This window comes from Aedes albopictus, chromosome 3 (assembly GCF_035046485.1).
Source record: "Aedes albopictus strain Foshan chromosome 3, AalbF5, whole genome shotgun sequence".
NCBI classification, from domain to species: domain Eukaryota; kingdom Metazoa; phylum Arthropoda; class Insecta; order Diptera; family Culicidae; genus Aedes; species Aedes albopictus.
In genome coordinates, this window is record NC_085138.1 from 391,924,360 (window position 1) to 391,942,922 (window position 18,563).

General features: G+C 42.3%; 1 protein-coding gene across 1 annotated transcript; it reads right to left on the bottom strand.

The window, feature by feature from the left end:
- Nucleotides 1-277: 277 nt before the first annotated feature.
- Nucleotides 278-18,551, bottom strand: LOC109421144 (collagen alpha-1(I) chain). The gene is made up of 13 exons (XM_019695636.3): nt 18,396-18,551; nt 17,382-17,795; nt 4,822-5,756; nt 4,583-4,763; nt 4,084-4,298; nt 3,633-4,025; nt 3,514-3,580; nt 3,303-3,455; nt 3,033-3,247; nt 2,434-2,973; nt 2,278-2,377; nt 2,084-2,218; nt 278-2,024 (listed from the first exon to the last, which is right to left on the bottom strand). The coding sequence occupies exons 2-13, from the start codon at nt 17,653-17,655 to the stop codon at nt 532-534; spliced, it is 4,701 nt and encodes a 1,566-aa protein (XP_019551181.3). The 5' UTR covers nt 17,656-17,795; nt 18,396-18,551; the 3' UTR covers nt 278-531.
- Nucleotides 18,552-18,563: the final 12 nt, after the last annotated feature.

The window sequence follows — 18,563 nt, forward strand, 5'->3', positions numbered from 1 at the left end:
AGCCATGAGCGTTACAGAATATTCAAAGAGTCCGTTAAAAAGGGAAACGGCGGGGAGTGGGTAGAGTGAAAAGTCTGTGGTTTCATCTTGGATTTCATGTTTTTTTTTATGTTATTTATGCAAACGATGGCCTGGTTTCAGTGAAAACTACCCAAAATTGCATTGAAAAATGATTGTATGATTGTTGATTGTAATCTAGATTGTCATCGATGTGAACTTGTGAAGAATAAAGTTCAACTGAAATTTTCGGATACAATTGAATTATCTAAACCGGATGTATGTTCCTAATTCTTATACTTTAATGCACATACTCATTCCTAGTAACTAACTTCAAAGGGGAACCTACGCTAGACTTAGTTGTAAAATCTTGTTACAAGATTTCTCGAAAATATCACTTTCTTTGGTGTCGTACGTCATCATAGCTTTGGCACGTGTTCTGCGTTGGCAGTATCTGATTTGAAAATTGTCGTTCGCTTTCTTTGGTATCGATTCTAATCTAATTTTATAACTTCGTATCTATTCGTGGTTGTCTTAATGGAAGCATACTGCTCCAATTTCGATCCAGAACTGTTGATTCGACTCACCAACATCCCTTACGGCAATGTCGATTATCGGCAGCCTCGTCGGTTTCTCCGTTTTGTAGGATAAAATAGTTTGAGCATAGCTGGGCATCCGATGTTGACACTCGTCCACAACCGCTTCATACCGTAATCTCTGAGGTCCTCTTGCCGTCAGTTCTGCATCGTTCCATGCTAGAAGCTTCAGGCTCTGTCTGTAGCTGTTTTTCTCTTTGTTGAAGAATGCTACGCTGTTTTTGCAATGATATGTTACATTCTGCGTTGCTGAACCAGACAGGAGTTGCAAAAATCCTATTTGGTTACTGTCAGCCTTATAGGTTATCTTCATTCCGGCTTCCATTTCACCTAACCATACCTCTTGGTCTTCACCCACGTAATGTAGTTCTTTCGTGCGTAGCGGTTGCGGAAGTATACACGAAGATTTCTTCTCAGAATCACAGTACACTAGAATTGCATCTCGAACATCGCCTTCATTTGGATCGATCCAGTAATGACCAGACTTGTACTCTGGGTAAGCGGCAAACAGATCTCTACACGTTTTTGCTGGTGATGATTGCTTTCCATCGGGCTTTTTAAATGTGTTAAACGTGGTTTTCAGTCGTTCGTAAGCCGTTTCAACCAGTTGTCGTCTTTCTTCATCTGTTAGTTCGAAAACTTTGTTGAATTTCATTGGTTCATCACCTTGACTCGGGTCAGGACCTTTCATGTTATTAACTTGACCATGACCTAATAAGGCAGCCAGAGCTGCTGCATCATAACCAATACCATCTCCTGGTGGCCCGGGAGGTCCTGGAGGACCAGATGGACCTACAGGTCCAGGTTTTCCATCATTTCCAGGTGAACCTCTTGGTCCTGCAATACCTAAAATTCCTTGAGGGCCAGGAGAGCCGTCCCTACCAGGTGGGCCTCGTGGACCAGCATCACCAGGTTTACCTGGTTGTCCTACAGCTCCAGTATCACCCTTGTCTCCATGAGGTCCAGCAGGACCAGGAAGACCTTGTAGACCAATCAAACCACGATGTCCTTTCACTCCTTTGGCGCCAGCTTCACCGGCATCTCCCTTTGAACCTTCTAATCCTGGTGGACCAGGTTTCCCGTGAGGACCTCTTGGGCCTTCAATACCTTGTGGACCGGTTTCTCCTCGTAGACCTCTCTCTCCGGTTTGACCAATGAGGCCTTGTGGTCCTGGGGGACCAGGAAGTCCAGGAGCTCCAGGTAAACCTTGACTACCCGGTGAACCAACTGGGCCCTTATCGCCAGTTCGACCAGCAATTCCGGGGGGTCCCTGCTTTCCAGGAACACCTTCAATACCTGGATCACCAGCTGGTCCTTGAGAACCCGGTGGCCCAGCAACTCCCATAGGTCCAGGTGGTCCATCATTTCCAGGTTTACCTGACTGTCCAGGTTCACCGGCAGCGCCCCGCAGTCCCCTTACTCCAGGTTGACCTAAAATTTAATACTTAGTGAATAAATGTACCATGTACCACTTACGCTTTGAAAACTACCACTTGGTCCAGGAAGTCCAGGCAATCCACGATCACCATGGGGTCCTTGTGGCCCAGGATTTCCTGGAGGACCTGGAGGACCATCGCTACCAGCTGATCCCTTGATTCCTTCTGTTCCAGGCTGGCCGGGTAATCCTTAAAAACACGAAAAAAAAAGTTTAACCAACTGATATCAACGTAAGAGAGTAACCAACCGGCCGGTCCTGGATTTCCTGGTCTTCCAGTGTCCCCTGGATTTCCTTTTAAGCCTGGAGTTCCTGCGCTACCGGGCGGACCGGGGTTTCCTGGTTGACCCTGTAAAGGCACATGTTTTCATTTGATTTTCAACTTTTAAACTTTTGTATACATACCGCTCCACCTTGATCACCGGGTCTTCCAGGAGGACCCATAGATCCTGCTTCTCCTCGTAGACCGGGTTCACCACGCGCACCCTTGCTACCTGTCAAACCAACTAGGCCTTGCGGTCCTTGTTCACCAGGCGTACCAGGATTTCCACTGTTTCCTTGTTCTCCTTTTAGACCCATTGATCCGCGATCGCCTTTTGGTCCAGGCAAACCACTGGTTCCTTGTGGTCCAGGGAACCCTTGTAAACCTTGAGGACCCACAGGCCCACGTTCGCCAACTCCTCCAGGCGTTCCCGATTCCCCAGGAACACCAGGCGTTCCTGGCTCTCCCTTTTCCGCTGGCTCTCCTGGTGGTCCTGTTTGACCCATGGGACCTTGAAGACCTCGTTCACCTTGTCTACCAGCCGGACCTTCAGGACCAACTGGGCCGACTGAACCACGTTCTCCCTTTTCACCCGCTGGTCCTGGTAAACCTCTCAATCCTGGCATACCAATCATACCTGGGGCTCCCTGATGACCTTTCATACCAGCAGGACCTGGTGAACCCTGTTGATGGAAAGATTAATTTAATTTCAAAGATCTGTATCTTAACTACCAATTCATACCGGTGGTCCATCATTTCCTTGAGATCCTGGCTCTCCTCGTAAACCGGGTGTTCCTGGTGTTCCTATTGGTCCTCTTTCTCCTGGAAAACCTCGTTCACCTCTGATACCAGCCTGACCAGCTGGTCCAACAGGACCAGGTTGTCCATTTTGACCATCCTTTCCTGGTGCTCCGGGGTTGCCCGGTGTTCCTGGTAGACCCTGGAATCCACGTGGTCCTGTAAGATATACTCGTTGATTGCAAATAAATGGTATTCTAGTTAAATCTATTACCGGCAGGTCCTGGTGGTCCACGATCTCCGTCATTTCCTGGAGGCCCAGGTGGTCCTGCAACTCCGGGTGGGCCATCCTTTCCAGCATCACCTCGGGGACCTTGTGCTCCTGGAAGTCCTACATCTCCGTCCTTTCCAGGTTCACCCGGGAAGCCTGTCGATACAAGTTGGTTAGGAACTTATGGAAAAAGTAATAAATACTTGTGTTTTACCTTTATCTCCCGGTAGACCAATTGGTCCCGGAAGACCTTGCAGTCCTTGAGATCCAGGTTCTCCAGTCTACAAAATATATATTTTTATTACAAATAGAAGTAATGAGTCATTAACATACCTTTCCATCTGCTCCAGCAGGGCCTCTTTCTCCAGGGGCACCTGATTTTCCCTGTGCACCCGGTTTACCAGCCATCCCTCTTAAACCTTGAATACCTGGTTGACCTGGAGCGCCTGGATCACCCGTTGAACCTTTGTTACCCTGTGGACCAGGAGCTCCTCGATCTCCACTCTGTCCTTTTATTCCTTGAGCTCCGTCTGGACCGGGTAATCCAGGAACACCAGGTAGGCCTCGTTCTCCTTGTGGGCCTGTTAGACCGGTTGGTCCTTTCATGCCTCGCTTTCCACGCTTTCCTTCAGGTCCAACAGCACCAGGAAGTCCTCGTGGTCCCGGCATGCCATCTTCTCCCTTAATTCCTGAATCTCCCTTATAACCTCGTTCTCCAGGAAGACCCTAAAGATATAAATTATTTATTTGACATTCGTGGTTGGAAGAGTATAACAGGCCATACAGGTTCTCCTTTGATACCAGGCTGCCCGGGACTTCCGTTTGAACCAGGAGATCCTCGTGGTCCAGGGAAACCAGGTGGACCAGCCATACCAGGGGCGCCAACTGAACCTTTTTCACCAGAAGCACCATCTTTACCGGGAGGACCATTCAAGCCTGGCTCTCCAGGTTGTCCTGGTCTTCCAGATTCTCCACGCGGTCCTTGAGGACCTTGACTGCCTGTAATTGAACAAGTTAAGGTGATTATATATTCTACATGAAGAATATGGCGAAGCCACATCTTGAATTTTCAAAAGCACAAATCTGAAGAACCAAATATCGCAAAGCGCTGAAAAGTTGATCGATTGATCAGCCGCTGGTGGTGACCAATCGATCAACTTTTCAGTGCAATCCGTCATTTGGTACTTCAGATTTGTGCTCTTGAAAATTCGAGGTGTGGCTTCGCCATATCTTCACCTTAAATGTGATTTCTCACAGCAAATGATTTAGAAATATTAATGTACCTTTTGGTCCCTGCGCCCCCATATCTCCTTTGTTTCCAGGCGTGCCAGGAAAGCCTGGAGGACCTGATTTACCAACAGGACCTGGTTGACCTGGAGGCCCAGCGATTCCATCAATACCCCGCAATCCTACCGGTCCTGGTGATCCTTCACGACCTCTTTCACCGCGCGGTCCAGCTGGACCCTGTCCAAAAAATTGGGCATAAGATAGTACTTTTAACTGCAAAATCATGTTCACTTACAATCGGTCCTGGGGCTCCGATTGGACCAATCGATCCCACTGAGCCCTTCTCTCCGGGTGCTCCTTGTTCTCCTTTCGGACCATCTTGACCAGTCAATCCTTGATGTCCTTTGATGCCGGGCATTCCAGGTAATCCAGGCAATCCACGTGGACCTGGTGCTCCTACTGTTCCCTGTGGGCCTTGTTCGCCGTCATCTCCAGATGCTCCGTCTTTTCCAGGAGGACCCGGTAGACCTCGAGGACCAGGTGGACCCGAAACGCCTTGTGGACCAGGCTCTCCGGGTTCACCACGTGAGCCTTGGAAACCTTGAGGTCCAGAAACTCCTGATGGACCAGGGGGACCTCTAGGACCTACTGGTCCTACTTGCGCCTGCATGAATTGGAAGTTGTCTGGGGATGGTCCCTTGTCTGAGCCGGCCATTGACTCTTGAAGCTGCTGGGTGTAAAACGATAAATCTGGTGGTGGTCCAGGGAGACCTGGTTGTCCCGGCACTCCTGGTGTACCGGGAGTACCAGGAAGTCCTGCTTCTCCCGGAAGCCCAGGATGCCCGGATGGGCCCAATGGCAACCGGGGTGTAATTTGGGCTGCATCAAATTCCGGCGCCTCGGTGGTGGTTGTGGTACTTGTGGTGGTCGTTGTCGTTGTGGTACTAGGTGGAATGATTTCCACATTGACATCGGCTTTGATCAAGGGACAGTCGGCTTCATCGCAAACCACTACGCTGTTGCGACACTGACATGTAGCACATCCTTTATAGCCTGACTGGAATTGTTCTTTCTCACGGTACCATTTGTCTCCGTAGTAGCAGGTGAAGGGTTGCACGATTGATTCCGGCTCCAGTGGGCTCACGCTGACGGTGATGTGCGGCGATGGTAGCTCTCCGCGGGGAATTTCATCATCTGGCTGGCGAAATGTGGATTCTGTTCCGCGGTTGGCTGTAAGGGTAATTTGTGGAAATTTTAGAAAGAAAAACACACGGTACGATTTTTAATGAACAAATTTTTGACCCCTTCTATCTCAAGACTCCAGTACTTTGGATCAAATAATACCGAGACCGACATATTTTCTTGAAAAATTGACTTTAATTTTTCCGGAATTTCGACCACAAATTTTCTATAATAACTTGGTCAGAAATTGAAGTCTTAATTTTAATCGGAACTCATAAAGGGACTTTGGCTTAAATAGTTTCAAAATTTTTTATTGATTTTTTTTCTAGAAATAGCACTATAGCACTGTATAGTATTTTCATCCGTTCATTTTTGAAAATTATTTTCAGAGGTCACAATTATCTTCCATAGCAATTGTGTTAGAACATTTAAGCCAGAGTTTATTTTAAAAAATCCCGAAAATCGTTCTGTTACTCCTCCAGAGATTTTACCAAGGATTTGGTGAGAAACTCTTTTTGGAGCTTTTGTAAAAACTGATCCCAGCGTTTGCTCTACCAATTTTCTACAGACATTTTTAGAAGATTTTTGCAACAAATTCTCCTCTAGGTCCATGAATTTCGATTAAGTCGTGGGGTCCAATGAACAACCTAGTTAAAAGCTTTCGTTTTCATATCTTTAATACGGAATTCAACCTGCATTCAGTACCGGAATTTCGTCATGAATTATGAAAAGTACTTCAAACTTTATAACTTTGCTCGAATATTTTTTCACTACAATATAAAATATTTCCCGTAAAATTAATGATCAGTTTTTCTTTGGTTAGTCCATTCTGTATTTATAAATCCTTTGCTTGAGGGCCCCTACATTTGTTTCTCCGACCCTGAGACATCAAAAACTGTGAAAAAAAGGTAAGTGTGTAAAAAGAGGTAAGCACTACATCAACAATTCCTCCCCCTATCCCAAGTTATGGTAAAGATAGGCGTGGCCGGGAATAACTACATCGTTAGTGTGTTCGACTGTTCTACGAAACTGTTTCGTGGTGGCTTGTCAGTCTTGACAAAAATAAAACACTATTTATGTTATTTTGTCCGACGTTTCGGTCCGTATGGGACCTTCTTCAGGGACTCAATAGTTACAGTGTTCTCGTCCAGTGTGGTTCGGTAGAACCTGTTACCTTTGATTTGGTTCGAATTTTCCCGCGCAATCGCAGCCAAATTTGATGCCCTATCGGGGGAAACCCGTTCCGAAAATTAGCACTCCGGAATTCAGAACCTACTTCGGAAAGCAATGGTGATCGAATTATTCTTGCTTTGGCAAAGTTGTGGCCCCTCTTCCACTCTACAATTCGTTCTTTGACACCAAACATCTAGCTCTTATCGTTTTCTTGCAATTTTGATTAAAATGTGCGGCACAGTGCGCAAAAAAGAGCTTAAGAGGTAATTACACAGCAAATAATTTTGTAATATCCAGGCGCGTAATTTCCGGCGATGTATCCATTTTTGAACGTAATTTCATTCGGTTACATCGTTTTCCAACATTTATCACACTCACTATGTACACCCTGGTTGGCACCGGAAAGTGTCAACAAACCCATTCCAGCAAAAACTCAGAGCAGTATCATATTTGGTCGGGGTTCTGCTAAACCGAACTAAAGACCATTTTTTGAAAAATTGAGTTTTCTTAAGCATTGGGTGAAGAAAATGATGATCTTCCTTCCATGTAAAAATCCAGTAATTCCGACAACTCTTCGTGGAGTAAATTCAAAATTTCTGTTTGGCGGATCATACAAAACATCATTTTGCATCCAACCAGAGTGAACTGTAAACCATTCGATAGAATCAGCGAAATATTTTAGTTGTGATCCAGGCGATGAACATTTCAAGTTCTCCTCATCCCCGTCAGATTTCTAACTTCTAACCGACTCATAGCAACAATCTGTGAGAGAAATGAACACGTAATCAGAAATATGGGTGTTGGAAGAACCAATTATGTTTCGATGGCACTGATCGCCATTTTTCCAAATCACATTCAGCCAGACCGAACCAAGTCCACAGCATTTTAGAATCAATTTATTCTGAACAATACAAAAACCAACTGGTTTTTAATACCAGCGTTATGTCGATACACCTCATACTGGTAATTTAACACAGGAGCCGTCATTGAACAACAAGCCTAATTAGAATAATAAAGCTTGAAAAAAAAAAATAAACACTTGGTTCGCTATGGCTGATCGAAAAATGGCGTTTTCACGAAAACCATCCTTGAGAAGAATGTTTAGAACTTGATTCAGACTTAACGACTGACCTTCAGCAAGGTAATATGACCTAGAGGTGTCGCGCTTGGTTATCACTCAGATGATCCAAGTTCGAATCTCTTTCATATTTGGTCGGGGTTCTGCTAAACCGAACCAAAGACCATTTTTTGAAAAATTGAGTTTTCTTAACCATTAGATGAAGAATATGATGATCTTCTTTTCGAGTAAAAATCCAGTAATTCTGACAGCTCTTCGTGGAGTAAATTCAAAATTTCTGTTTGGCAGAACATACAAAAAATAAAATTGCATCCAACCAGAGTGAACTGTAAACCATTCCATAGAATCAGCGAAATATTTTAGTTTTGGTCCAAATGATGAACATTTCAAGTTTTCCTCATCGCTGTCAGATTTCTAACTTCCAACCGACTCATAGTAACAATCTGTGAGAGAATTTAACACGTAATCAAAAATACGGGTGTTGGAGGATCGATTTGGATTTCGATGGCGTTGATCGCCATTTTTCCAAATCACAGTCAGCCAGACCGAACCAAATCCACTGCATTTAAAAATCAATTTATTCTCAACAATACAAAGATGAACTGGCTTTGAATACATGCGTTATGTTGATACACCTCATACTGATTATTTAACCCAGGAGCCGTCATTGAACAACAAGTATAATAAGAATAATAAAGCTTGAAAAAAATCAAACACTTGGTTCGCTTTGGCTGATCGAAAAATGGCGTTTTCACGAAAACCATGCTGGAGAAGAATGTTTAGAACTTGATTCAGACTTAACAACTGACCTTCAGCTAAGTAAAATGACCTAGAGGTAACGTGCTTGGTTATCACTTAAAGGACCCAAGTTCGAATCTCTTTAATATTTTCGATTTTTTTTGTCTTAGTTCACTTTGGCAGATCATTTTCATGGTTTTCTTCGACCAGTATAAATTTGAAGTACACAAATTGCTCCATTTTCACATCTCAGGAGCTCAGGACATGCAAGGACATCATTTGACATAATGACTCTTGTTCTGTGCCTGCACATGCACCGCCTATAAAAAAAACATAGATGGGAAGGGCTGAGCTGGGAGGGCTTCCGCCGTTTACATTTCACACTATTTTGAGACCTTTGTGCTACCATACTACGCGTCCTCTCTGATTCATGTAAAGGATTGTGAGTGATATCGATTTCAACTTCATAGACACTGAAAAATCGAGATTTTTTATCACATTCCGACTGGTTTTCTCTGAAACAAAGAAACACAGTCAGCCACACTGAACTATAAACCATATTCCAATGTTTTTGTTCAGCCAGAGTGAACTGAGTGCAAAGTACTGAGAAATTAAATGGTATTATATCAATGATTTTAAATAATTTACATGTTTTCTTCATCTCTGATGGTTAATAAAGGCTTGTAAGTTACATGTGTGCGAAAAAGTTTCAAATAATCTTAGCTGTTGTTTATTTCTGAGTGGTTGAACTTGAAGCTTAATTATCTCGGAATAAACTTTTTGGCGCTTAGTTCGGTTTAGCAGAGCCCCGGCCATTTTTGAAAACTTTTTTGCACTGAGTGCACTTTGGCAGAACATTTTCATGGTTTTCTTCGACCAGCATAAATTTGAAGTACACAAATCGCTCCACATTCGCATCTCAGGACCTCAGGGCATGCAAGGACATCGTTTGACATAATCACTCTTGCTCTGTGCCTCCACATACACCGCTTATGAAGAAAAAGCATGGGTGGGAAGGGCTGAGCTGGGAGAGCTTCCGCCGTTCATATTTCAAACTATTTTGAGACCTTCGTGCTACCATACTATACGCGTCCTCTTTGATTCATGTAAAGGATTGTGAGTGATATCGATTTCAACTTGATAGGCGATGAAAACTCGGGATTTTTTTCACTATCCAAGTTATATGTGTGCGGAAAAGTTTCAAATAATCTCCGCTGTTGTTTATTTGTGAGTGGTTGGAACTTTAAGCTTAATTATCTCGGAATTATCTTTTTGGCGCTTAGTTCGGTTTAGCAGAACCCCGGCCATTTATCCTCTACCTTCCAACTCGGTGAAATAGCCGAGAGGTGAGGGATACGCTCCACAATCTACGGATCAGTGTACGAATCCATGTCAATATTTTACTTATATATGATTCATCAATCGTTCCGGTTTTAGCGATTGCTAGACTCAATTTCAAGCAGCGGCGGCTGATTTGCTGCGTATAATGGATGTAATTTGTACATCATTTTTACGACGCGACTGATGTGCATCGAAAATGATGTGGTATTACAAGATTTTTTTTGCTGTGTACCTTGACAGTTGCAAATTTATTATCTGAAATGCGATGTTTAAATCAAAATTGCAAGAAAACGATAAGAGATAGACGTTTGATATCAAAGAGCGAATTTCAAATGCCTCCATCTTTGGTCGTAAGTTTTGTTAATTATTGCAAAAAAAATAAACGCCCAATTTGTAATAGCGTGCGATGCAAATGCCCATCATACCATATGAAGCAGTACAGATATTAATAAAAGAGGTGAGGATCTCCTGAATTACATTTCGTCTAATAACATAGACATATGCAATAAAGGGAATTCTCCAACTTTTGTTAATGCTATTCGACAGGAAGTTTTAGATCTTACGCTTTGTAGCTATCTGCTATCAGATAAGATCGCGAACTGGCATGTTTCTGATGAATAATCATTGTCAGATCACAAACATATCAGGTTCGATTATAAAGCCGGATCAAATTTAATTGAAAGCTATAGAAACCCAAAGAAAACTAACTGGGACCTCTACAGCTTTTATTTAATGAATGGAAATTCAGCAGATCTTGTCTGTTTCACAGTTGGAAAATGCCTCTGATGAGATTATTGATAAAATGATGTCATCATATCATGCTAGCTGCCCAATCCGACAGAGGTCATCCAACAGGGATGTCCCGTGGTGGAATGATAAGCTGGCAGATCTGAGGAAGAAATCTAGACGGTTGTTCAATAGAGCAAAAGTTACATCTGATTGGGTTCAGTATAAACAAGCCCTTACAGAATACAACAGAGAATTGAGACTAGCCAAACGGAAGGACTTGAGACGGGTATGTGAAGACATCAATAACGCTCCTAAGGCTGCAAGGCTTCATAAAGTCCTTTCGAGAGACCATTCAAATTGTCTTGGAAGTCTTAAAAAGGAAGACGGCAGTTTTACTGTTGATTCTTCTGAAACATTGGAAATGATGATGAGAACTCACTTCCCAGGATCGATTCCTTATTCGGATGAAGAACAGGACTCGGATAAGGCAAGACATGCGTGGTCGACCAATGCCTATCAAAAAGCTTGTGAAATCTTCACACCGTCGAGGGTCGAATGGGCATTGAGCTCCTTTCAACCTTTCAAATCTGCCGGGGAAGATGAAATTTTCCCAGCTTTACTTCAACATGGAAAAGAGGCGATTTGTCCGCTCTTAACCGAAATATTCAGAGCCAGTATTACTTTAGCATACATACCTAAAGCGTGGCGGAAGGTTCGTGTTGCTTTTATCCCAAAAGCTGGCAAACGGGACAAAACAATTCCAAAAGCCTTCAGACCCAAAAGCCTTTCTTGTGTTCTGTTAAAGACCATGGAGAAAATAGTGGATGACTTTGTCAAGTCTACCAGCTTAGTAGAAATGCCTCTAAGCAAATTTCAATTTGCTTATCAAACAGGCAAATCTACTATAACAGCGCTACAGTCGCTAGTTAGCAAAATTGAGAAATCGTTTCAAGCCAAGGAAATAGCCGTGGTTGCTTTTCTCGATATTGAAGGAGCATTCGATAACGCATCCTACAGCTCAATGCGTTCTGCAATGGGAGCAAGGGGCTTGGATAAATGCATTATTGAATGGATAATATCGATGCTTAGTGATCGAGAGATCTCTTCCGTTCTTGAAGGTGCGCAACTATCAGTAAGATCTGTGAAGGGCTGTCCTCAAACCATTGCATCAATATGTTAAACTACAAGCGGCAAAAAGTGCCCAGCAGTTTATACATTACAATAAAGTTCTAGACGGGGATCTTGCTGGACATTTGAGGATCATCAAAGACTTCAAATTAAACATGGACATAAAAACAGTAGAAGATTGGATGATAACGAAGACCAACTATGATGTTCCCTTCAAAGTGGTGAAACCATGTCGCTTTGTGTGGGATGCTGGTGGGCCAAGTTTACGTCCAGGTTCTATTGTGTTTTATACTGATGGGTCCAAGATGGGGGAAAATACTGGAGCTGGTGTTTTTGGCCCCGGTATCAGTAAAGCTATACCAATGGGATGCAGTCCCACTGTATTTCAAGCGGAAGTTCAAGCCATTCTAGAGTGTGCCAACATTTGTCTGAAAAGAAATTATAGGTTTGCCAAGATCTGTATTTTTTCGGACAGTCAGGCGGCTCTAAATGCGCTAAAAGCTTTCACGTGTCAATCAAAGCTAGTGTGGGAATGCATTATTTCTCTGAAGCAATTGGCCAGTAGGAACGAGGTAACTTTATACTGGGTGCCCGGTCATTGTGGAATTCTGGGAAATGAAAACGCCGACAATTTAGCTAGACAGGGTGCGGCATCAAGCTTTGTAGGCCCTGAACCTTTCTGTGGAGTTCCTGAGTGTGCTCTTCGGATGAAACTAAAAGCTTGGGAAATGTCCACGGTAGAATCTAATTGGAATGCCACGGATACATCCAAGCAAGCAAAAAGGTTCATAAAACCCAGTGCAGAAAAAGCCAGGTCCATACTGAATCTAAACAAAAGAGATCTCAGGGTAATTACTGGTCTGATGACTGGCCACTGCCCGAGTAAATATCATCTAAGTAAGATTGGAAAAATCCAATCCTCCGAGTGTCGTTTCTGTCAAACGGAAAACGAAACTGCCGAGCATTTACTCTGCAACTGCCGAGTGCTGTACCATCACAGGGGCTGTCCATAAACCACGTGGTCATTTTTTTGGGACTTCTCAAACCACCCCCCTCCCCCCCGCGTGGTCATTAGTCCATACAAAATTTTTTATTCGTCCATACAAAATGGTCATCGGTCGAACCCCCCCCTCCCCCCCCCCCCCCTCATGACCACGTGGTTTATGGACAGCCCCCACAGATTGGCGATATTTGGTGAAGGGTTTCTAGAGCCCTTGGAAATTTGGAGAAGTAATCCCAGCAGGGTAATAAACTTTATAAAACGAGTTGTGCCTAGTTGGGATCAGGTGTTACATCAACCATTGTCCATCACAGCTCAATTGTGACAGGATACTTGACTAGCACCAAATTAAATATGGGTCATACCACAATATTCCTAAAGAATGGACGCAGTGGTTAAAAGGCTCTACAGATGAGGAAAAAAAAATATAAGAACAATGGAAAAACATTACGATATTTTCTTTTGAAAATTGTTCTAAAAATGTCTCATAAAAACACAATACATTCTATTGTTTTTCGCGAAAAAGTGTATGAAAATTTTATGGTTTTATGGTTTAGATACATAACGACCACCATTTTTTATTGTAAAAGTGCCATTTACCATTCGCCGAATGGTATAGAACAATAGGGGTGATGGTGAGTGTGCCGTGTAAATTACAATACGTTTAATGGTGAATATTTTTCGAAAAAAATGGTGTTGTAACAATAAAATTTATCGTCTTTTTATGATATTTTTTATCAGGGTCTAAAATCCCCTTGAAACCCCCTCGAACCCCATGTAACGCACCTGAGAGGCTCCGAAACCTTCGAAAACTCCTCCGTAATGCTTCTGAATCCCGCCGAAAAAACTGCAACATGCTGAAATGCCTCCGATATCCCTCTTAACCTCCTCGGACCCTATGTAACGCACCTGAGAGGCTCTGAAACCCCGAAAACTCCTTCGAAAACCCCCTAAGATCTCTTGGGACCCCGCTGAAACCCCCCTGAAATCTTTCTTTGCTCTCTTTATAAACACGCCCTGGCCGCCGTAACAATAGTTCTCGTTATTATTTAATATTCTTATGCACAATATTGGTTCAGAGTAGCTTTCCCTCTTTTCATGCAGAGCATAAAAAATGTGCATAAATTAAAAGTACATAAAAATAACATGCATAAAAAGAGGTTTTAGTGTACTAAATCCCATACAAATTTCAATCGCAATGCGGAATGCGGGGACGTAATCAATCGCTTCCAAATTTTGCATAGTTTTTATGAACGCTAAAAGGAATAAAAACACTTCCGGCTTGATGTGATCAAATTCAAATATTCCCATGCAACGTTGACCCACTCCAATCAATACATTGTTGAAAAAAGTTCGTTAAATTCGATTTATTGGTTTCGGAGATGTGGCAGTTTAAAAAAGATTGTCTAAAAATAGTGTTTTACGAGAACGGTTCTAGCTTCTCGGAAGGTTAACGAATCGAGCACAAATTTGTACCAATGATGCACATATAATACCTAGGTTGATAAACAGTCGAAATTTGATAGTTTTTGATGCACTCAATGGAAAGTTACAACTCGTTGAATTTTTTTGTGAGAGAATAACAGTTGTCTATTCCAAACACTTAGGCCACCCACTATATTTGGCCCTGTGTACTTACATCCTAGCTCTTGAGATTCCTCCAAAACGCAAAAAAATCCTGAAAGCACTTCAGGAATTCGTGGTGGCTCACCAGTGGTGAGATTCCTTTATAAATTCTTCCTGGATTTCCTCCAGAACTATTGCCGGGGATTTCTAGAAGAATCCCTTCAGAAATTTCGCTAAGATTTTTTCCTGGAATTTCTCCTGTGATACCTCAATAAGTTTTCTTGGGTGTTCTTCAGGAGCTCCTGCTGGGATTTCTTCAGACATGCTTTCTGGTATTCGTGTAGGATTTTTCCCAGCAATCTCTACACGAACTCCTCTAGGTATGTATCCAGAAATTTCTTCAGTTAATCTCCAATAATTCCTCCTAAACTTATTTCGTAGATATATGTATTCAGGAATTTATCAAGGGATTATCCTAGAGTTTCTTTCAGGACTCCTTCAGGGTTTCCTGCTGGTTTTTTTTTCAGAAATTCTCAATTTTTTCAGAATATCATTTTTTTTTTAAATTTTATTTCACCAGGAACCCCTTTTAGGATTTCTAAGAAAATCTCACGGGATTCCTTCAAGTCTTTCTCCATGAATTTCTCCAAGAATTTATCCAGGAATTCCTACGTGGATTTCTCCAGGATTTTTTTCTATTGAGTTCCCTAATAGGGCTTTTCTATAGGGACTTCTCGGGAATTCCTCTTGGAATTTCTACAGGGATATCTCTTAGTATTGTTTCAGAATTTCTCTCTCGATTTCTTCGGGAATCCCTGCAGAGATTGTTCTAGAAATTCTCCTGAAATTTATGCCAGGATTTTCAAGCCATTCCTGCTAGGATTTCTCCAATAGTTGCTCCAGTTATTCCGCCAGAGATTTGTTTCTGGAATTCCGCCGTGGATTTCTCCATGATTTTCGTCTTGAATCCTTATAGTGATTCGTTTAGAGATCTCAATATAAATCCCTTCATTGTTCTTTCTCTAGTTATGCTGCTTACTACACTGCCGTATAAAGCATAGTGGTCCTATGTTCCAAACAGCAAACTGAGAAAAACGCGTTTAAAGTTACAGCCTGTTTTCCTTCTGTACGGACAAGTGTTATAAAACACAAAGTGAATCCATCAGCATAGCGTTAAAATATGTTTTTATCCAATCCTATTTAAACGCTATGCTGATGGATTCACTTTGTGTATGAACAAAAAATTTCATAAACATTCAATTAACTTTGATTTTTACAAGAAAAACTCTGGTGGGACTGTAATGCCGATAAATCTAGCAATTTTCGGGATTTTCTCGGCATAAGCTGTCCCATGATGATGACAAAACTTAACATGGGACAAATTGACTTGATGTGTTTTTTTCATGGAGTTTCTGAACAAACTATACTAACCGAGAGTATATTCTGAAAGTAAACGCAAAAATAGACGATAAAAAGTCAAAATCGTCAAAAAGTAACATGGGACAACTATGCTGCACATGGCAGTGCTTCTTAATTCACTATTTACTATCTACTACATACTCAATGCAATTATCCGGGATTTCCTCTAGAGGTTTCTACACAAATTTGATTTGATTGATTGATTTGTCTTTATTAAAGAGACTTTCAGCCCCAAATTTGATTTTTTTAAAGGAATTTTCGTAGGGTTTCATCACGTCATTCCTCAACTTATTTTTCCTGGACTTCTACCAGGGAATCCTCCAGAAATTTCTCCTAGAATTTCACTAAGGATTTTTTCAGTAGTTCCTCTTGAGATTTTTAAGAGGTTTCTTTAGGGATTGTTCCATAGAGATTCCTCCAAAGAATTTTTCAGGGACTCCTCTGTGAATTTTTCTAAGGATTCCTTCAAAGATTGGGGTATGTAACAGTATGTTTTTCTGTTATTGGTGTAACTGAACCCAATATTTAGAGTATGTCATGGACACGCGACAGTGGATGTTTTCGGTTAGGAAATTAAGGCGGAAAGGCATCGGAAACCGAACCAGTTCAAACAGTTTGGATAATAACAAATTTGTCAGTCAAATGTTGGTCCATTTTCATTCGTTGACAGTTGAAGCACAGACAAACAGACGTATCACTTGGAACAAAATGCTATAAAAATCATCGTCACGAAAACATAATCGCCCAATGCTGATTACGCTGTGGTTCGCAAACCGACTGAGTAGATGGCGGCAGTGAGCAAACGTCAAACAGGAGCAAAAACGATGCGAGCGCCTTGAACGAGTGATTTGCGAACTACTACGGAATACTTGAAACTACGGAATACGGAAACTACGGAATATTTGAATAATCCGTTGAAAAAAGAAACGATGGGAAGAGAGTAGAGTGAGACATCTGTTTGTCTGTGGTTAAAGCTAGGTGCTATGCTTCAAGACGGTTGAAGGCAGGCTTTGTTTCCACTGCCGTCTATCATCCTCTGTAGACCGCAATTACTTTAGGTTGTTAGAAGACTGTGTTCCATTAGGGATGTCATGACAAAGAGAAGAAAAAGATCTAAATGTGTTGCTTATTGCAAAAAAAAAAAACTACAGAAAAATCAATATATTGTCCATATTTAAGATCCAGAAGGAGACCTACCATACTTTAGGCCTTTCAGGGTCCTTAAATCATCGTTTTCATTAGGGACCACATAGCCTTGAGACACAGACTTAAAATTTTGATACGATCTCTTTTTCGTTAAAATGATCTTTTTCCAATAATTTTTGCAAAATGAAAAGCGGCCTACTCTACAGGCTTTAAAGTAACTACAGGGAATGACACACCGATTCACAGCAAAATGATTAAAAGGTGGAGGTTGCATTACGATTAACACACAATTTACTGAGTGGTACATAACCAATAGATCGAGCGTTCTCGTGGTCTATCTTTCCCATAACCTTACCATTGTCGGCATCGTAGTCCCGCTCGCCTTCCGCATAGTCGTAACTGTCGTAGTTATCATACTCCGGGTAAGCTGGCGGTGCATCAGCTTGGGGTCTCTCCCTTGGAGCTTTGGCCACCGCCTTTGGCTTCAGCTTGCTAACCTTTTTCGTCTTCTTCTTCACTTTCTTCACCACCTGTACCGTTGGCTCGTCTTCCGTTCGCACCTGATCGATCAGTATCACAGCTATCAACAGCAACGGCAACAGGGCCGTGTGCCTGATTCGGAACTTCATTTTTGAATTTGAAGTGAGATATTGCTACTGCAGCACAACCGCGTGGACACTTCTTAGCACATTGTTTCTGAATTCACTGAACTTCCTGGTGTAGGCGTCGGGTTGTTAATACTGGGAGCGCACTGCGGGGCACTCTGATCCTGAAATGAAGAAGGAAACACTCAGTTTTGCACTTCTAATCGCGTTCGCACTTTTTTTTTCGGGGGGTATGGAGTTGATCACAGTGTTGAATGCCGGTCAAAACCGGCTCCAAACGCACAAGAATATACGGAAGAATCGAGTTAAGTAATTTTGCGTTCACTTCCAGGGTTCACTGATAACGGGTTTCTATTTTAGATTCGTATATAGACCGGCTGCGCTGCATCACGAGATTTTGGCGGTTGAGTATGGAAACGCGAGCTGGTCTAATTATGTTCTAATAAAATTATGTCACTGTCCAGCCCATTTGCTTGCTGATAAGGCCGTAGAACTTTTCGATACTTTCTTTGCTTTTCTGTACAGAAAGGCCTGATTCAAATAGTGTTGAGATTTGAATTTCACCGTGTTGAACTAAAAATCACATAAATCATCAACTCGTTCTTCTTTATTGTCACATTACAAATCTGTTGTCCTTCTCTGTATCACCTCTTATTCAAAAATAATGGAAGATTAGCCAAATATTATCCGTTTGTTCTCAATGAGGTCTTCCTTTGGGGTCACACAGCTAAAACTCAGCCAACTAATCCATGTAAAGCACTCACTTCCTCCAGATATCCTGTGCGGAAGAAGTCAGAGATCACTGCTGCATCACTACCAATCAATCACCAGCAAACTACTTAACACTAGGCAGTCACTTTCGTTTTCGAGTCAAATTTCCAAACCGCGCGCGCGAGAAGATCCAGAACAACTGAATTTGGTTGCGCACATGG

Excerpts from the sequence above, each read along its gene's own strand:
- LOC109421144 (XM_019695636.3), bottom strand. The coding sequence starts at position 17,655 with ATGAAGTTCCGAATCAGGCACACGGCCCTGTTGCCGTTGCTGTTGATA. Across the intron at positions 5,757-17,381 it reads GGACTACGATGCCGACAATG|CCAACCGCGGAACAGAATCC; the intron begins GTAAGGTTATGG and ends TTACCCTTACAG. Across the intron at positions 4,299-4,582 it reads GGGGGCGCAGGGACCAAAAG|GCAGTCAAGGTCCTCAAGGA; the intron begins GTACATTAATAT and ends GTTCAATTACAG.